Raw genomic sequence first — 19430 nt, 5'->3', positions numbered from 1 at the left:
ACTCGATTGGTTTGAGGCCCTGGGGATACACGTCACAGGACTAAACAGCTTACAAACACTCGACCTACAGGAAGTCTGCAAGGAATTTGCAGATGTTTTCAGCCCCCAGCTGGGCACATTCAAAGGACCACCTGTGTCCTTAAAGCTAGACCCCACTGTCACTCCCATTAGGATTAAAGCAAGAAGTGTCCCTTTTGCTTTAAAAAGTAAGATTGACACTGAATTAGACAAACTAATCCAACAAGGAATCCTAGAACCTGTTGATTCCAGCCCATGGGAGACACCCATTGTCACGCCTCTAAAGGCAAATGGGGACATTCGCATTTGTGCTGATTACAAATGCACACTCAATAAGGCATTGCAGCAACATGCCTATCCTGTTCCTGTGGTCAGTCACATCCTGGCATCTCTCAAGGGGGGGCGTGTTTTTGCAAAGCTTGACCTAGCTCAAGCATATCAACGCTGCCTGTTGATAATGATGCTGCCATAGCTCAGACTATTGTGACCCACAGGGGAGCCTTTAAGGTAAAAAGGCTGCAGTTTGGAGTGAATGTCGCTCCTGGGATTTTCCAAAGCGTAATGGAAAACACACTACGAGGTATACCAGGGGTCTGCCCCTACTTTGACGATGTCTTGATTGCAGGAGACTCCACAAACATTCTAGCTGAAAGGCTTAGGGCTGTCCTGTTAAGATTCAGGAAATCAGGCCTTAAGCTCAGAAAAGACAAATGCAAGATTGGGGTGCCTTCTACTGAATTTCTGGGATTCAAAATTGATGCTGCTGGGATTCATCCTGCTGAATCCAAACTAACTGCTATTTTAGAAGCACCCAGGCCAAAGTCTAAGGCCGAACTTCAGGCCTTCTTAGGCCTCCTGAATTTCTACAATTCTTTTCTTCCACATAAAGCTAGTGTAGCTGAGCCTCTTCACAGGCTACTAGACAAACAAGCTGTGTGGCTGTGGTCACAAGCACATGAGGCTTGCTTTAAAGAAGTCAAGGCCTTGCTCACTTCTAACAGTGTTCTTGCACATTTCAACGAGTCTCTCCCTGTGTGCATCGCTTGTGATGCATCCCCCTACGGGGTTGGAGCTGTCCTGAGTCACCTCAGGTCTGATGGAACTCAGGTTCCTATTGCATACTACTCCAGAACATTGTCTTCTGCCGAGCGCAACTACGCTCAGATAGACAGGGAGGCTCTGGCTGTTGTTGCTGGAATTAAAAAATTCCACGATTTTCTATATGGCAGGCATTTCACGGTCTTCACTGACCATAAGCCTCTGCTGGGACTGTTTACCACACGTAAGCAGACTCCCCACATCATTTCCCCTAGAATGCTTAGGTGGTCTATTTTTTTTGTCTGCATATGATTTTTCATTACTCCACAAGCCTGGGAAAGAAATGGGCCATGCTGATGGCCTCAGTAGGTTGCCTCTGCCAGTAGTAGAAGCTGACCCCGCGCCAGCTGTCAACATTCTATCAATCCAAGCCTTGCCCGAGCTTCCTCTTAGTGCCAGGGATGTTACCGCTGAAACAGGTACAGATCACACACTTTCACGTGTCCGCTCCTGGGTCCTGTCCGGGTGGCCTGAGCACTGCCCTAGTCCTGAGTTTCAGAGTTTCTGGTCCAAAAGGAACGAATTGTCCCTTTCTCAGGGTTGTTTGCTTGGGGGAAACAGAGTTGTCATTCCCACCTCAATGAGGGCTAGGGTCTTAGAATCCCTCCACGAGGGTCATCCTGGCATTGTTCGTATGAAGGCTCTTGCACGCAGCCACTTGTGGTGGCCTGCTTTAGATAAAGATATTGAGGCTAAGGTACACGCATGCCACATGTGCCCACGATCTCGCCCAGAGATGCCCCAAGCTCCTGTGCATAAATGGGAGGAAACACAGTCCCCATGGTCTAGGGTGCACATTGACTACGCTGGGCCCTTTCAGGGCCAGTTCTTCTTGGTCCTTGTTGACAGCCATTCAAAATGGCTTGAGGTTGTGCCTGTCTCGTCCACCACCACTGCAAAGACTATTCAGGTACTGAGGGGGATTTTTGCTGCACACGGGCTGCCAGATGTCATTGTGTCTGACAACGGCCCTCAATTCACCTCCTCCGAATTCCAAGCTTTCTTACAGGCAAACCTGATTCGTCATGCCACATCTGCGCCTTTTCACCCATCCACCAACGGTATGGCTGAACGCATGGTGCGCATCGCAAAGGACGCCTTGAAGAGACTCACCTACGGGGACTGGCATCACAGGTTGGCTGACTTTCTCCTTTCTTATCGCACCACACCGTCCACTTCTACAGGGAGAAGTCCAGCTGAACTTCGTTGGGGGCGCCAACTTACTACGAGACTTGACCGGTTGCATCCGGACAGACTGCCTTCATCTACCTCACATCCTAGGGCACCTAGACAACTACTTGTGGGTGCCCCGGTTTGGGCTCGCAATTACGGGCCTGGTCATACATGGGTCCCCGCTTCTGTGTCCAGGATCACAGGTCCTCTCTCCTACGAGGTTGCCCTGGACAACGGTCGTGTCCTGCGTCGGCACATCGACCAACTCCGCTCTAGGCGGGACTTTTCTGCTGAAACTCCTGGGTCTTTTCCAGGGGGGGAGGGGGACCCTTTGGGAGCAAAGGGAAGGGCAAGAGCTACTGCCCATCGCCACTGAGGGAGCCACAAACGGCTCGTCCCAAGGTTCTGCAATTGCTCCGAAAAGGAAGTCTTGGAGCTTACCCACACAACAGGCACTCACGCCTACTCCAGCCAGGGAGTTACCCCGGGGGCATACTCACTTTCCACACACAGCACACAGCACTCCAGCAACGGAGGATACCCGGGGGCATCCCAACAAATCATTCCCCGCAAGAGAGCTGGCACACAATGCCCAAGGTTGGCCTGACCTTACCCCAAATCCTACAGGGGGTCAAACATACACAGAGCTAGTCGAGGAACCAAGTCCCGACTACAACACCCCTAGCACAAATCAGGGGACACCTGAGTTTTGGGAGAGTACAGAAACCCACACGAGCCCAAACACAGAATGGGGTTCAGGGAATAGACAGCCTCCTGACAGGTCTTGGACTGACCTAGGGGGTTCTACAGAGACGCCCAGCAGTGGCTATCACTTCAAGGGGCCTGAGGGTCTACAGCTAGGTAGGACAACCAGGTCACAAAGCAACAGAAGCCCTGGCCTGACGAGCCCGGTGGGCAAGCAAGCAGGCCAGGCATCGGGGCACAGTCCTTGGAAGACACCAGGGCACAGTAGAGAGAACAGGCTCATGCCTCCCTCCAGTCAGGGGACTTATGCCAGTAACCCAGAGCTAAGAAGGTCACAGAGAGCAAAGAAATCTCCTAAGTACCTAGAAGATTACATAACATTGTTGGCAAGACAGAAGCCAGTAAACAGTGGGAACACTGGGGAGCAAATTGTCGTGTAAAATAAATGTTGTATGTTGATAGTAGTTTTAGCCCGGGGGAAAGGGGTGTTATGTCCCGAGCCTTGCAAACGGCTCGGGCGTTTGCAGGCAGTCCCGGGCAGGTGCAAAGCTGCCCGGGACCAGACAGGCTGTCGCCAGCGCCGTGCGCATGCGCGGGTGCTGGCGCGGGAAAAGTAACCCATTTACCCGGGAGTTGCCTATATAAGAGGCTGTGAGGCGTTTGGGCTGGGCTGAAGCCATCTTCCTGTAAGCTGAACGCTGAATAAAAGAACCTGAGAACTCCAGCCGCTTCTCGTGTCTGTTTTCCCGCCAAGGACGCAACAGCTACATAATGGAAAAAATCATATGGAAAGTTTACAATCAATTCTAGAGTTTCTTGTTCATATAAATGCCCCTTGTTTTGTAATACTTTTGTAACAAAGTGTTAACTTTGAATCATTGCATTTTATAAGAAACCATACAGAAGAAAGAGAGGGAGTTATTTTCATAACTAAACTGGATAGTGTATTCACTATTTTTCTGGTACAGATTTCCTTGGAAACACTTTGTGTATCTGTCGAATTAAATAACATCATCTGAGATAGATGCCCAACCCTCTAAGTCAGCTGAAGATCTGCTATTTACTGTAGTGAGCAGTTTGAAGTTCTGATATTCTTTATAAATCTTCTTTGATGGTATTTTCAGAGACATCTGCCAAAGAAGGACTGCTGTTGTGGTGTCAAAGAAAAACGGCACCTTACCGAAATGTGAACATTCAAAATTTCCATCTTAGGTAAAGTAAATCATTTATAGATGTAAAGACTTCACTGTTCATCATGTAGATGGGTTTTATCTTTGCTGGTACAGTTGGAAATGGAGAGCATACAATACATCATATTTTCTATGCAGTTTGAGAAGGACCAGGAATAACTCTACAAGGCTAACATGAGTATCGGGGCTCCCAGATTATTCTAGCAATTAAAATGGACACCTTATATGAAAGAAGTCAACAATGTGATTATTTCACATGTTACCATGGTTGTTCTTTGACTGGTGAGGCCTAATTAGAGGAAACTACTACAACTAATGTGTGGGGGAATAAACAGAAGTCCCAACTGTACTCACAACAAAACATAAAAATCAAACACTGTCATTTTCTGTCTTATCTCCATCTGCACAAAATAAATCTGTTGTGTATTTTCTAGAAATCAATTTATATTGCAAGTATGTTGAAATTTCCACAAATAGAGGAAGAAAGATCCCTTTCATAGAACCTATAAACAGAGTGAAAATTGGGCATTGTGGCATGATTAATAAATGCTATTTCCCCCCCAGTAGTTGCTGCTGAGATTCAAAAAAAGAAAGATACGTGTTTTTGTTTTGGATCTAATCAGGTCATAAATAAATATGCAAGCTTTCGAGTTTCATAAAACTCTTACTCCAAAGAATAAAAACCTTAGGTGTACAGTGTGTAGAAAAAGCCAAGACCCAAATAATTTGAACATCAGATGTATTTAATGTTGTGGCTTTTGTTTTAATCTTTGTACAATGCCCAGAGTTACCATTGTGAGATGGGAGACCATAGATATTATGTACATACTTATATACATATAAGAATAGAAGTAAACATCTCTATTGTTGAAAATGGTCTCTTACCTACAGATAATTAGGGTCTCTTGCCCGCAGGTAGTTAAGAACAGATTTTACCAAATATGCTGTTTTTATAGATAATAGTTGTAATTATTGGATTGTTGGGCTTGGCTTCAAATGTCATTTTTATATGAAAAAATGCATTAAAAGTGGAAAAATAAATAGACCCGGCTTCCCAAACCTGGCATCTTCAGAAGAGCTGGGGCTGGGAGTGTTGGCTGAGGCATTCTGTTAGGGAATGCAGGATAGACTATCTACTATAATATATCAAATAATTGACTCAGAAGAATTATACATTCTCCTACATGAAACTTCCTACTCCTTTTTTTAAAAAAGTTTTTTTTATTAATAAAACAGTTAAAACAAAAAAGGACATAACGTGTCGTTCCAGTATATATAATCCTAACAATTTGTTCCTTGTCATACTTATAATTCCTAATCTCTCTATATACATATTTTCCTATATAATACAGTCTCAAATTTATTTCTCTATATACTAGCATACAGTTTTACATACCATAATCTTAACACTAACTTAAAGCCCGAACAGTTCTCCTTGACTCGTACCAGCAATAAAATTTGTCCCAGATTTCAAAATAATCCGTTTCTGTCTTGTCCTTTAATTCCATAGCAAGCCTATCCATATCAGCACACGATAAGATTTTATGTAGAATCTCTTCTTCTGTTGGAATTTCTTTATTTCTCCAGTTTTGTGCGTAGGCCAATCTGGCAGCCATGAAGATATGTAACATTAAGTAAAGTGCCCCTTTATCATATTTCTGCGTGGTAATACCTAGTAAGAGAAACTTCCTACTCCTTATAAGGCATTAGAGAGAAGAACTCTCCTGTTTAATACATGTGTTACTGTCTGGGTATGGTGGGCCATTTCCATGTTTGTGGTTCTAGACACAATCCGTTGGAGCGCTCAGAAATATACTACAAACATTTTCACCCCACCAGACTGTTTCAGAATGTGTGAGTGGTCTGGTCTTTTATTGGCTGCTGGTTTAAAGTTTTACTACTGATTTTCTAAATGATGTACGGGCAATATTTTCTGAGCAACCCTGAGCATGCCTTAGATACCTAAAAGTCAATAAAAAGATGGACAAACTACTGAGTGAAATCAGCAGCCCACCTGCTCCAGCCAACTGTAATTTCTTGCACCAGGAAAAAAATAAGTAAACAATCATTCATCATCTAGTGCACCGTGCATGAAATTTCTCTTGGGCTCTTTTCTGTACAAAAGTGATTACTGTCTAGGAAATTTGTCTTACAAGATAATGTCCTAAAACATCTTTGCCTTAGCAACATTTAAAATATGTTTGACTATGTCTTGAAACTAGATAACCTGGTTCACAAAATTATACTATGAATTTTTCCTGTGTTCTGCACCATTATATGAGATTTAGCCAAATTGCAACAACCACTGGAATTTTATGAGCTACTGATATTGGACATGTGGTACAATTGCTGAATATTGTCGGACAGTTGCACTATCTGACAATACCAGTGTCATTAATATGTTGTCGCCTTATTTTTGGTTTCTTCTCATGAAGCTGGAAAGATGGCCTTGGTCTCTGTGCACTGATTCATAGACATCGACCAGATCTTATTGACTACACCAAGCTTTCAAAGGTCATTAATTTTGCTGGCATGGCATGATAACTTTGCACCAATATGGCATGATGATTTGCACTGATTTGGCTCACATACTACATATGTGTGTTTTGTAGTTTGAAATGGGCCTTCTTTTTTGGCTCTTGGCCTGCAGATATAGAACAGCCTTCCTGAACTAGGTGCCCTCCGTTAATTTTGAATTTCTCCCACTGATAATGGCCAATCAGTATGGTTAAGACAGCAAAGGGTGATCCCAAGTAAGCTAAACCCCATGCTATGAAAGTGGCTGAAAAGTATCCAGAAAAATAAGTTACTATTTGGATGAATCTACTCCTAGATGTCCTTGGCCTTGGGATGCTCAATATAGGTCTGTCTCCTACACACAGCCAACTGGTCAGTCTATGAGCATTATAATCCTGAGTAAAGATGCATCATGTTAGAAAGTATTCAGTAGATGGTGCAACCCTGTGAAATATTTAACTGACATGAAGAGAAATAAAGTGCACAATATTTACTGTATATCCCACCAATTTCAGTAAGAATTAGTCATGTCTAAAAGCTCCCTGGATTATACCAAAATAATCTGAGTATATTGACATTGTTGTGCTGTAGATTTGATGGGGGAATGTATGTGAACTTGTGTGCATGTTAGTTTTTTTTTCTGCATGCCTTTCTTTGCTTTCTGGAAACCTTTGAAAAGCCATAGAGAATCTTCCTTTGCATTGATGCATTGTTCATTCAATGGGCAAAGCTGAAAAGCTCGATTTATGGGTGCCACACATTGTTTGGTTCATATACAGCATAAGTTAAATGGCCGGCATAACTAATAACTAAGCTTTTCGTTTACCAAGGTGGTAAACACAGCAAAGTCACATCCATACGTTTGTGTGTCTGTCTGAAGTCTACAGGGGAAATCCTGAAGGGCAGGGAAAGTGAAAGCACGAGCCCTCAAGAGAAGGCAGCACCAGCAACTACTTCCAAGATTTGTCCTACCAGAACAGTTTTTCAATAGCTCTCTAGTAATGTCAGTATCATGCATTCGAGTAAATTTCACTGAAATATTTTTTTAAAAAAAGTAAAGTTACGGTATAAGAGACAGCTGCTTAATTTTCATATTATGTAAACATACTTGGCAGTAAGAGTGTCAGCAGGGCATGGTTAAAAAAAATGTCAAGATGAAAGATACAGTGCAATGAAATTCTGCCGGGTTTTTTACATGCTTCCCGGGAGAGAATTTAATCTTATTTTAAAATGCTGCTATTGAGTGAAACTCTAGCATATTCTGTCCTTGCTTTTGAATTGCTGCAACTTTGCTTAAAATAGGGCACTTACCAATTGTAATTTCTGCTTCCTGTGTAGGATGACCCTCTGGGAAATATAAACCTGGCCATGGAGATTGCTGAAAAACACCTGGATATCCCAAAGATGTTGGATGCAGAAGGTATAAGTTAATGTGCTTTTAATAGGCAGCAGGTTGCAACTGTTAAAATCTTTTCTTCCCATATATTATAAGAAAAGGATCTCCTTCACATAGCTATTTATCAAACAGTTCATTCAACCTGTTGGTTTCTATTTAGACTGGAATAAGAAAACGCTCTCTGATGTAATTGAAATTAATAGCAGTCAGGAGGGCAATTTTCAGTCTTCCCCCTCTTTTCATTTAGCTATTCCTCAAAAACTCCATGCTTTCCAAGTAATTCAGAAAAATAAATCCAGAACTTTCAAGTAAAATATCATCTGAAGACCTGTATCAGTTAGAATTATTTTTTTAAATCCAGCTAAAATAATTGTCTTCTGAAATTCCTGGTACCTAAAACAATGCAGCAAGTCATGGACAAGAAGACCAGACTATGCAATTGAACCTGATCCCTTTTTTATGTTTGTTATTTGTACGAGACACTTTGAAAGGAGCAGGGCTTCATTTCTGGGGTTGCAGCTGCCATCTTGACTTTTTTTTTTCAGTCCAGGCAGCAGAGACATAACAACATATCCTTAAACATCTTCAAAGAATATTAGCATTAGTCCCGAATATTGTCAATTGAGAGCAACATCTACAGTATCAGCACAGTTTAGCCATGCTTTCCCTGAAACTCTTCCCTGAAGATAATTCAGATCTATGAAATGACTTGTCATCCCATCTTTTTTATTACTGCAGTCAAGAGCAAAAAAGACTTGATTTTTGGTGTTTCTGTAGTGTTGAGATACTAGTCCCCATCTCATGTTGCTGGAGAACTGTTGCTGGAATTGGGTATGTCTAATTTAATGAAGAGAGGTACTAGGGGTGACATGATAGCAGTCTTCCAATATCTCAAGGAGTGCCACAAGGAAGAGGGAGTCAAGCTATTCTCCAAAGCACCTGAAGCAGGACAAGAAGCGACAGATGGAAACTAATGAAAGAGAGAAGCAACCTAGAACTAAGGAGAAATTTCCTGACAGTTAGAACAGTTATTCAGTGGAACAACCTGCCTCCAGACATTGTGAATGCTCCAACACTGGAAGTTTTTAAGAAGAGACTGGACAGCCATTTGTCTGAAATGGCATAGGGTTTCCTGCCTGAGCAGGGGGTTGGACCAGATGACCTCCAAAGTCCCTTCCAACTCTATTGTTATTGTTATTGTTATTACTTGCCTCATTTGGTATTCTACACCATGGTACAATACCACAATTGTTTCATGATTTACAACAGATAAGCAATTTTTTTGTGTTCACTGGGACTTTTGAAATTTTGAAAGTATGGCTGGTACTTGCCTATTTAAGAACAGCTGCCATGGTGGAAGTGTCAATTTACTAGAAAAATAAAGGTATAAAAGAACCCACACTACTCTCCTGATGTTATTTATTGATTTTACCTTGGTCTTTCCACAGGGCTAAGTGGATTCATTTTCAAATAAAGATCTGCCCTGCAGCTACTCATCTTGTTTGTTTTCGAAGGATGTGAGGTTTATGCAAGCCCAAGGCATTCTTATAAATACAGTACATTTTTAACATACCACCTTTTCAATGATTTTTTCCCCAGTTTTAACAAATGGAAGGGAAGTTTGGCAGGGCCAAGGGATATCTACTGGCTTCTTGCTTGCTACTTGTCTTTCTTTTGGAATGACTTAACAGTGTAATGTAGGTTCATTAAGTCTCTTCTGTTGTCATTGGACATATCCCAAGAAGGAGATTGTTTTATTTCGGGTTGAAATTAACCGTTAAAGGAATATGGATCTACAGTCCTTGAAGGGAATAAAAATCTTGATGGAAAATGATTTGAGATCTATAAACTTTATCTTCAGTGAAAATACATGCTTTCATGGAATTCATCTTAACTGGAAGTGAATTGGGCAGCCTAATATCAGAATTTTGGGGGTATATGAGATGGAATCAAAGTTACCAGCCCTGCTTATTTAAATAATTGAGTAGTCAACCCTCTTGAAAAAGTTTCATGGCTTATCATTCTTGTTTTTCTTGGTGCTAGGAAAGTAGAGTGCTTTTGCTCTGTAGCTGCTATGATACTGTATGGCTTTTTTGCTTGTCCTGTGATTCCTTTCTCTTTTCTTTTTTTCTTTTTCTTTTTAGAAGATATAGTTTGATCCCATATAAAATGCACGGGTAGTTTTCAGAAAGTCCTTGTTTAAAAAATAACTACAGTTGCTTCTTTCACACTTCCACACAATATCGGAAGGTACTTGTCTGATCCATTCTTTGCATATTGGACAATATTAGATCTCTACAATGTGGAAGTATAATAATAATAGCACTGAAATCTGTACTTGTATTTTGGAAAGATGATTCCTTTTAAAGAGTCAGAACAACAATGCAAATATTACTAATGACATACTACGTGGAACTGTCATGCTATCTTTTTTTTTTTTTCTAGAAAGGGCCCTTGACAGGTAGAAACTTCTAAGCATCCGTCATTAGTTTCCCTGTGCATTCAGAAACACAATATATTGTTATCTTAGATTGTAAAGTTTGGTCAGGCGAATCTCAGAACTTCAAACAATCTCTCTGTGTAATTATAGACATGGGCTATTCTCAGCGGGATGACAAAAGTCAAGTTGACAGACATGTCTGCAGGACTGAAGCCACGCCTGTAAAATGGGGGCAGAATATTGAATGAGAAGGTGCACCCAACTTCTTAACTATTTTGATTCTCCATGTACACACTCCTGAATATACGCCAATGTCTTTGAAATCAGAGCATATAGTATGCCAGCACCTTATTTGTCTGCAAGCATTCCTCTCAAAAACCATGGATATTTTCAAATTTTGTTCTCAAGAATTTCCATTTTAGCTTCAATGCTTTCTTCTTCCAGTCTAAATGGCTCTAACATACAGAATAGAATAGAGTAGAGCTGGAAGGGAGCTTGGAAGCCTTCTAGCCAGCCCCCTGCTCAAGCAGGAGAACCTATACCATCTCAGACAAGTGACTGTCTAGCTTCTTCTAAAAATCTCCAGTAATGGAGCACCCACAATTTCTGGGGGCAAGCTATTCCACTGGTTAATTGTCCTCACTGTCAGGAAGTTTCTCCTTAATTCCAGATTGCTTCTCTCTTTGATCAGTTTCCAACCATTGTTTCTTGTCCTGCCCTCTGATGCTTTGGTGAATAACGGGACCCCCTCTTCTTTGTGGCAGCCCCTCAACTACTGGAATACTGCTATCATGTCTCCCCTATTTCTTCTTTTCTTTAGACTAGCCAAACTCAAGTCCTGTAGCTGTTCTTTGTATGTTTTAGTCTCCAGGCCTTTGATCATCTTAGTTGCTCTTCTCTGAATTTTTTCTAAACTCTCAACATCTTTTTTGTGATATGGTGACCAAAATTGGCTGCAGTATTCCAGGTGTGGTCTTACTAGGGTTTTATAAAGCGGTACTAATACCTTGCGTGATCTTGATTCTATGCCTCTGTTTATACAACCCAGGATTGTATTAACTTTTTTTGCTGCTGCTGCACACTGCTGGCTCATGGTTAAGTGATCGTCCACTAGGACTCCATGGTCCCTCTCACAGTTACTGTTTTTAAGTCAGGTCTTGCCCAATCTGTACTTGTACCTTTGATTTTTCCTGCCTAAATGTAAGACTTTGCTTTTCTCCACATTGAAACTCATTTTATTGGATAAGGCCCATTGTTCAAGTTTGTCAAGATCTTTTTGGATCCTAAGTTTGTCTTCTGGGTTGTTGACTACTCCTGCTGGTTTGATGTCATCTGCAAATTTGATGAGTATCCCTTCAATTCCCTCATCTACGTCATGATGAAGATATTGAAGAGTATTGGGCTAAGACGGAACTTTGTGGCACCCCACTGCTTACTTCTCTCCATGTGGATGTAGAGCTGTTGAAGACTACTCATTGAATACTGTTTGCCAGCCAGCTACATATCCATCTGGTGATGATGTTGTCTATTCCACCTTTTTCTAGTTTACCAAGGAGTAGGTTGTGGTCTACTTTATCAAATGCCTTACTGAGGTCTAAGTATACTATATCCACAGTATTTTGCTGGTCTATTAGTTTAGTCACTTTGCCGAAGAATGAAATAAGATTGTTTTGGCATGATCTGAATTTAACAATATGTTAAAGAGAACAAAATGTAGCACTTGTTGTGTCTCCCTTGCTTTCTACTGTTCTTCTACATATTGTGCTCATTTTCTTTCTTTTTGTCTTTTCTGATAGACATTGTGAATACCCCCAAGCCTGATGAAAGAGCAATCATGACTTACGTTTCTTGCTTCTACCATGCTTTTGCTGGAGCTGAGCAGGTATTCATCATCATTTTTGGGACTGCTTTGTGTGTTTCAGCTTCCAAAGGTTTCCATTAGCCCTGAAACCACTTTGCTTTTTTAATTGGGGCTGACAAATACAGTAAATGGTGCTATTAGAAACACTGCAGTAATAGACATGCACAAACAAGCACATATAGATGCATACAGAATAAATAAAAACAGATAGCCCTCGACATATGACCACAACTGATCCTGAAATTTTGGTTGTAACTTTTAGTGGAAATTAAGCAAGACACCCACATGATCACCTCACTCAATGAGCACAATCCCAGTTCTCTGCATTGCGGTCATTAAGCAACCGTGCAAGGGTGCCTCAGTGGGTGGGGGGGAGGCCTTGGGAGGCCTGGTGCTAACCAGCATGTGGAAACCTCCCACAGGTCAGCTAGGCCCAGCTATGTGTGAGCACCTTCCCAACTCTCAAGAGGCCTGAATCTTCTCCCTACCCACTGTGCCAGGATCCATTTATCTTTCCCTTCCCCTGTAGCTGCTGAGAGGTGAACCAAGCTGATGCTAACCTAGAAAGCTAGTGAAGGCAAATTTCCTCAGGACTAGAGAGGCTAGAGAACAAAAAGTCAGCCAGCAAAGTTCCTGTTCCTAGACCAGCCTTAAGAAAGATTGCCTTCATTAGCACTATAACTGCTGGGCCCACCTGGCAGCAGCTGCAGGAAAAAGGAGAGGTAAATGGCTCTGGCTGTGATGGGGCAGGTAGAAGAGCCAGGCCTCTTGGGAGTGGTGGGGATGGAGAGAGGAGGCCCACACACTGGTAGACCTAGCTGGCCAGGGCCTTTTGGCCCATGGCAGGTTTCTACATGCCAATGGCCTAGCTGGCTGAGGCCTCTCAGTCCTCCCAGTGGTGGGAGAGGAATTGCAATGCTTCCAGAGCCATAAAGTGATTGTACCTAAATTTTGATTATTTGAGTGTGGGTGCTGCAATGATCAGAACTCCAAGCCGGGGTCATAATTCCCTTTGTTCAGCACTGTGATAATTTCAAATGGTCGCTGAACGAACGGTTATTAAGTTAAAGACTACCTGTATAATTATTGTGATAATTTTTATCAGTTTTGCAAAGGCCATTACTGTTTTCTGAAGCAAAACCTATCCCTGGGGGAAAAAAAATCTTTTTTTGCAGCGTTAAAGCAGTTAATAGTGATGGAAGGAAAGCATTTCTCTAATATGATTAGACTGTCTAAATTATTCAGATTCAGTATAAATATTTTAATAGTTTTCAGACTGTACTCTGCTGAAGTCTGAGATTTTTCTGCAGCTAATCATCACTGAGGAGCACAACAAGGACAGACAAGCTTCTTAAAAAAAAGTTTATCTTTGTTACTAAACCATTGCAAAACTAGAATTGCCATAAGAATATCAGTGTTGCTGGGATTAGACCTCCAGGAATTTCTCAGCCAAAGTGACTATTGGTCATGTGAACTGGATATAGTAGTCTCTAGATATGTGGAGATTTAGTCTTTTTTGTGAAAGACTCAGACCCAGCAGGGTCATAATCAACTAGCTATGAGGACAGATGGTGTCCCCATACATACCACATATTTTTTTGCTGTGTGAAGAGATTCCAGGTTATACTAGATATGGAGGATAATATTTGGCTACAAAGTGAAACCAGGATTTTATTAAAAATTATTGCCACTTAATGAGTCATCCTCACTTTATTATTTTCCGGGTAAAACTTCAGAGGTAAGTTAATTTGTTCCTCTTTTTTATCTCCTTCCCTCAGTCCTTTCTTTTCCCTCCTAGATAATAGCACAGATTCCCTTAACGTAGTATTTTGTGATTGTGCGCTGATAATTTGTTGTTTACATTACCTGTGGTGGAGATGAAACCCAAGTAGCTAGAGTAGATGTAATAGATAACTTTGGAATTAATCAGAGATTACACAGGGATTTACAGAACACAATCAACATTTCTGAAAGTTTCTGCTAATATTAATATATTTATATATATATATATATAAAACTAAATTTATGAGTAAAAATAATTCTGTGGCTCTCATTTATTTATTGTGACTGAAGCTAAATAAATTATTCTTTTAAGATGCTACTGAAATATGTCTGTCTTTATTATAACAGATTAATACTGCTATTTCTTTGAAATGACTATTAGTATAGTACATTTGAGCATCATTCAACCTAGAAAAATTGCAAACCAAAGTGTATGTAATAGAATGTGAAGTTCTTAATATTGCTAAATTAATTAATTGATAGTTGCTTCTTCCAACAATTACTCTCCTGAGACATTTGTCACAAACCACTTTTGGGAATATTATTTTTACATTAGTTCATGATTATATTATTTTTGCTTCTATGACTCTATTAAATTTCCTTCAATAAAATGTAAATAGATCAAAATGTGTTTACATACATATATTAAGATTATGGCTTTTCTAGTCTATTTTATGAACAAATTAGGAGATAATAAAAATCTGTTATTTTTATAGCAGGTTCATAAATTAAAATCAGATTAAGTCGATCATGATCAGATTCATAAATTAAAAACTACCACCTCAGGAGTGATTTAAAAAAATGAACTGAAATTATATGATAAGTTATAATACAATAATTAGATAAAATCTAGGGTCTTTCCCAAAGAAAAAATGTCAATGTATTATAAGGCTGCTTAACATAAAGGTTATAGCATTAAAGTAGTGCTAGTTTTGAAGAAATATTCATTTTTATTCCATTTGTGTTTCCCCATAAACTCAATGGGGTTTTTAATTCAGAGTGCTGGTTGTTATCTATAAAGTCCTAAATGGAAAAAGGCTGATTACTTGAAGGACTGCTTGTCTCCTACAGCAGGGGTCCCCAATCCCTGGTCTGTGGACCAGTACTGGGCTGCGGCATGCCAGCAGCCAGTCCCACAAACAAGCAAAGCCCCATTCATGAGATGCAGGCAGCACACAAAACCATGCCCCCTCCAGTCCATGGGAAAATCTCCATGTAACCAGTCCCTAGTGCCCAAAAGGTTAAGGACCTCTGCCCTACAGTATTGGCATGGCCAATTCAACCTTGCAGGGGTGGCACATTCCAGAGTCCTTTGATTAAACAAGGCCATCTATCAGGACCCTAGGGCCTTCTCTGTAGCAGTTCATGTACTCTGAAATGAGGTTCCCTCCCCCCAAGATCCATATGGCCCCAACTTGCTGTTGTTTAGAAAGGCCATGATGAGTTGGTTCTTTGCCTGGGCCTTTGGCAAAGGAAAATTAAGTCTCTTTGCTTTGTTCCTGTCTGGTTTGTCATTCTTATCATCATTTATTTATTTTGCTTGCTGTTAATTGTGTTTTCCTTCTTTACTTCTCTTTTTAGTTTCATTGTTTCACAGTATGTACATTTAATAAACAAATAAGCCAATATTGATATGAGAGTTTAAAAAGCTATAGCTATATCTACAGATGAAGAAAGCTTTCTTGAAATAATTATTTCAAGATATTTAAAAGAATTCAAGTAACAGATGAATCCCTGGTTTTTAAAAATGCCATAGAAATATTAGAGCATAAAGAAAATATATAAGAGTTACTGTAATTAACTGAGTAATCTGATAAATGATCAATAGTTGAAAAACATCAATACACTTTATGCACAAAATGCAAACATTTAATATCACTGACATTAAACAGCAGTTCTAATTCAGTTGTGGCCTAATATATGCTTTTGCATAGCATGTCAAATGTATTATCCTTAGGTAGGGTTTTTTTTGTGGCTTAGCACATGTTGCAGATCCAGACTGTTTAGTTAATTTAGGGTTGAATTCATTGTGTGAATTCCCAAAATGGGTTGATGCAGTTACTATGTTACGTATATTGTGTCAATTCACCCAGTGAATGGTAGTGTTATAAAGATTTAGAATTTTCAGAATTTCCACTTTTCTTCTGTTCTAGCTCAAACAATCCAGCATAAGTTTTTTTCATTCTAGTCCTCCCTAGATACACTGGCCATATTTGCTGGAAAAATGAAATGTGTCTTTTGAAAGCAAGAGTGCTGGTGTCACTACAATCTCCAACCTACACTTCTGTCCTGTCCTAGCAATATAGAACTGAATGACAGGTCATAAGAGGGCAGATCTGACAGGAAGTCCTAAGCAAAAAGAGGAAACAAAAAAGGAATTGTTTTCTCAATCTCTGGATTTTAAAATGTTATGGTGAATTGAGCAGGTTTTCAGGACCTTGGACAGAACTCAAGAAGTATTCAAGTCTGATTATACTATTTTCTCTCAACTCTCCAGAAATAATTTTTCAGAAAGGGATATTCTTTATCCAGAAACCTAACACTCCATTATTTCTCCATGGGCTCATGTTGAAGCTCTTTTGGAGCACTGGCTATTCAAAATTTGTTGCACTTGGAATAGAAGTGCAGGCACCTTGTTGGACATAGACTAGTAGGGTGTAATTCCAAGGTGCAATGTTAGGTTATTAATTTTTTGAAGTCTAAGCATCTCAACACCTCAGCTCAGTGGTATGCTTAGACCCCATGCCTTCTTCATTAGCTGATAACCCCCATATTTCCATTTATTCTCCACAGTGGACTCAATATTATAACTTTTAAGATACTTCTCCTTGAATCATTTTGGATTCTAGGGTTGATAGAAGAAGTTTTTATCTGTGAAGTGTCTTTTAGTACCAGTTCTCACAAAGAGGTTACACTTTTTTTTCACATGCAATGGCATGCTTATATACCCAGCCATGTAGAGAAACTTCCTATATGAAGTGGACACTTATACAGGCAAATGGCCAATTTTGCCATTAACTTCTATGCTGCTATGAGGAATGACTTCATTGTGTCTGTATAAGTACCTTTTCACAGCGGAGTTTCTTCATACACATGAATCCATAATTAAGTAAGCAAAACAAAACAAAACAAAACAAAAAAACCACAGAAACACACAAATCTCCAAAATAAAAACAGATACTTTGTATGAACCAATCCAATTCCAATACTTGGAATTCAGAAAATAGTTCTCTTTACAGCATGAATTATTCAGTAGAATTTTAGTATTTTAAAAAAGATTTTATGATGTAAAACTTTAAATTAACCACAATTCAACTAAGCAGGGATAATAATGCAAACCTATCTAGATCTGTAGGTGATGAAAATCCTTATGTGTATCATCCACTGAAGCAGCTTAATGCATCTGAAGTATGGCTGTATGAGAAGTACTTTATATTCCTGAGACAGCCCAATTTTTCTCTTTTATGTACTTCAATCACTGATTTTAGAAAATGGAACTGCAAGAAGGAAGTGATCCTTGAAATAATAAGAACAACATGCATCATGTCAGTTATCTACGTAGTTGTCTATCCTTATTGTCTCTGTGGAATGTCTCACTTTGTTATTCACCCAATCTTAAATTATATGATATTAGAGAATTTTGTGATTCCATGCATGAAGGAAGAGACAAAAATAATGTACCTAAACTAATAAAAACCAATGGCTGGATGTGCTCATTATTTTATGCTGCAGTAGCCACTGGATCATCATTCACATTTTGTTTCTCTGCGAATCTAATAACATACCTATATTGTTTAATTTTCTGGATTTTCCAGGCAGAAACAGCAGCTAATCGGATTTGTAAGGTACTCGCTGTGAATCAAGAAAATGAAAAGTTGATGGAAGAATATGAAAAGCTAGCAAGTGAGGTAGGCGAAGCTTGTCATAACTGTGAGGTTTGCTTCTGATACCAAAGCATTTTAATGTGTAATTTTATAAGGATAGAAAAGTTTCACAAAACTGTTAACTATTACTGAGGCTTTCTTTTTTGAATATAGACAATGTGGGAGGAATCTCCCTTTCTATCTGTAGTTTCTTTTTTAGAATATTAAAATAAACATGCTTGTTTTTAATTGCAATAGGGAAGTATTAAATCTGATGCAAGTTGGCAGTTCTTGCCTGACTACATTTCTTATTTCTGCTTCTACCATATTCTGGATTAATTTTAGATTTTGACCAACTTAAAACAATAAATGACAAAATTATAGAAATATGTGTATAAGAACTTTGTCCATACAACACAGTGGACTAGGTTAAATGGATTGGATGGTTTGTGGTTCAGCATTCTTAGGAAATATGCAAATTGTATTAGTCTATTATATAAAACAGGCCATTATCTAATGGAATATATTTGTTTTGGACATAGCACCTTCCATGAACACATCAATTTTTTAAAATCCATATTTAGGACTTAGCATGTTGTCTGAACCCAGGCAATGGGTAAAGATTATAGTCTTACAAACAAAATTGAAGGGAAGCGCTTGCTAAAATAAATGGAAGGCTGTTGCTTTTACCCTGTCAAGGGATTTCAGCCACTCCTGGCTCCCTTATCTATTTATTTATTTATTTTATTTATAACCCACTTTTATTATTTTTATAAACAACTCAAGGTGGTGAACATATCTAATACTCCTTCCTCCTCCTATTTTCGCCCTAACATGAACCCTGTGAAGTGAGTTGGGGTGAGAGAGATTGATTGGCTCAAAGTCCCCAGCCAGGTTTTCCTGTCTAAGAGGGGACTAGAAATCATGGTCTCCCAGTTTCTAGCCTGGTTCCTTAACCACTAGTCCAAACTGGCTCTGTTAAATGTCAACCATCAACCACAGCCATACCTTCCTTTTGGAATTTACAGCTAGACAAAATGGTCATGGTTGCAGCCTATCCCAGAATGCCCTGTACTTCTTAACTTCTTAACTGTTCACAACCTCAGTGGTCTACTGGAAGGCAATAATTGGATTCTCCCTTCCTGTCAATTTATAATATGCTTGCTTCCCCTTACTTTAGCATGATGATCCATTCACCACTATCATGAGTGCTAATAAGCCTTGTTTAGCTGACCACAAGTAAAAAAACAATCCCACAGTATTAAGGATGGAAACCCATTCCCAGGAAATCTGATCCAATGTTTAAGCTACTGTAGAAGATATTAAATTAGGAATCTTTTTCTTTTATTTCTATTTTTTTATATTTTTTTTGTTATTTGCTAACATA

The 19430-nt window shown here is 39.7% G+C and overlaps 1 protein-coding gene across 1 annotated transcript in view; it reads left to right on the top strand.

Annotated features, from left to right (window-relative positions):
• The window catches only part of ACTN2 (actinin alpha 2), a 72065-nt gene that overhangs the window by 23512 nt on the left and 29123 nt on the right, over window positions 1–19430 (top strand). The window contains exons 5-9 of the mRNA XM_039366808.1: window positions 4119–4206; window positions 6620–6698; window positions 8040–8121; window positions 12334–12419; window positions 17996–18088. Coding sequence (XP_039222742.1) covers window positions 4119–4206; window positions 6620–6698; window positions 8040–8121; window positions 12334–12419; window positions 17996–18088 — 428 coding nt within the window. The remainder of the gene's footprint in view (window positions 1–4118; window positions 4207–6619; window positions 6699–8039; window positions 8122–12333; window positions 12420–17995; window positions 18089–19430) is intronic.

This window comes from Crotalus tigris, unplaced genomic scaffold (assembly GCF_016545835.1).
Source record: "Crotalus tigris isolate CLP2741 ecotype Arizona unplaced genomic scaffold, ASM1654583v1 scf7180000020377.207858, whole genome shotgun sequence".
Taxonomy (NCBI): domain Eukaryota; kingdom Metazoa; phylum Chordata; class Lepidosauria; order Squamata; family Viperidae; genus Crotalus; species Crotalus tigris.
The sequence above is the reverse complement of the archived record's forward strand: the minus strand, read 5'-3'. Positions and strand labels throughout refer to the sequence as shown.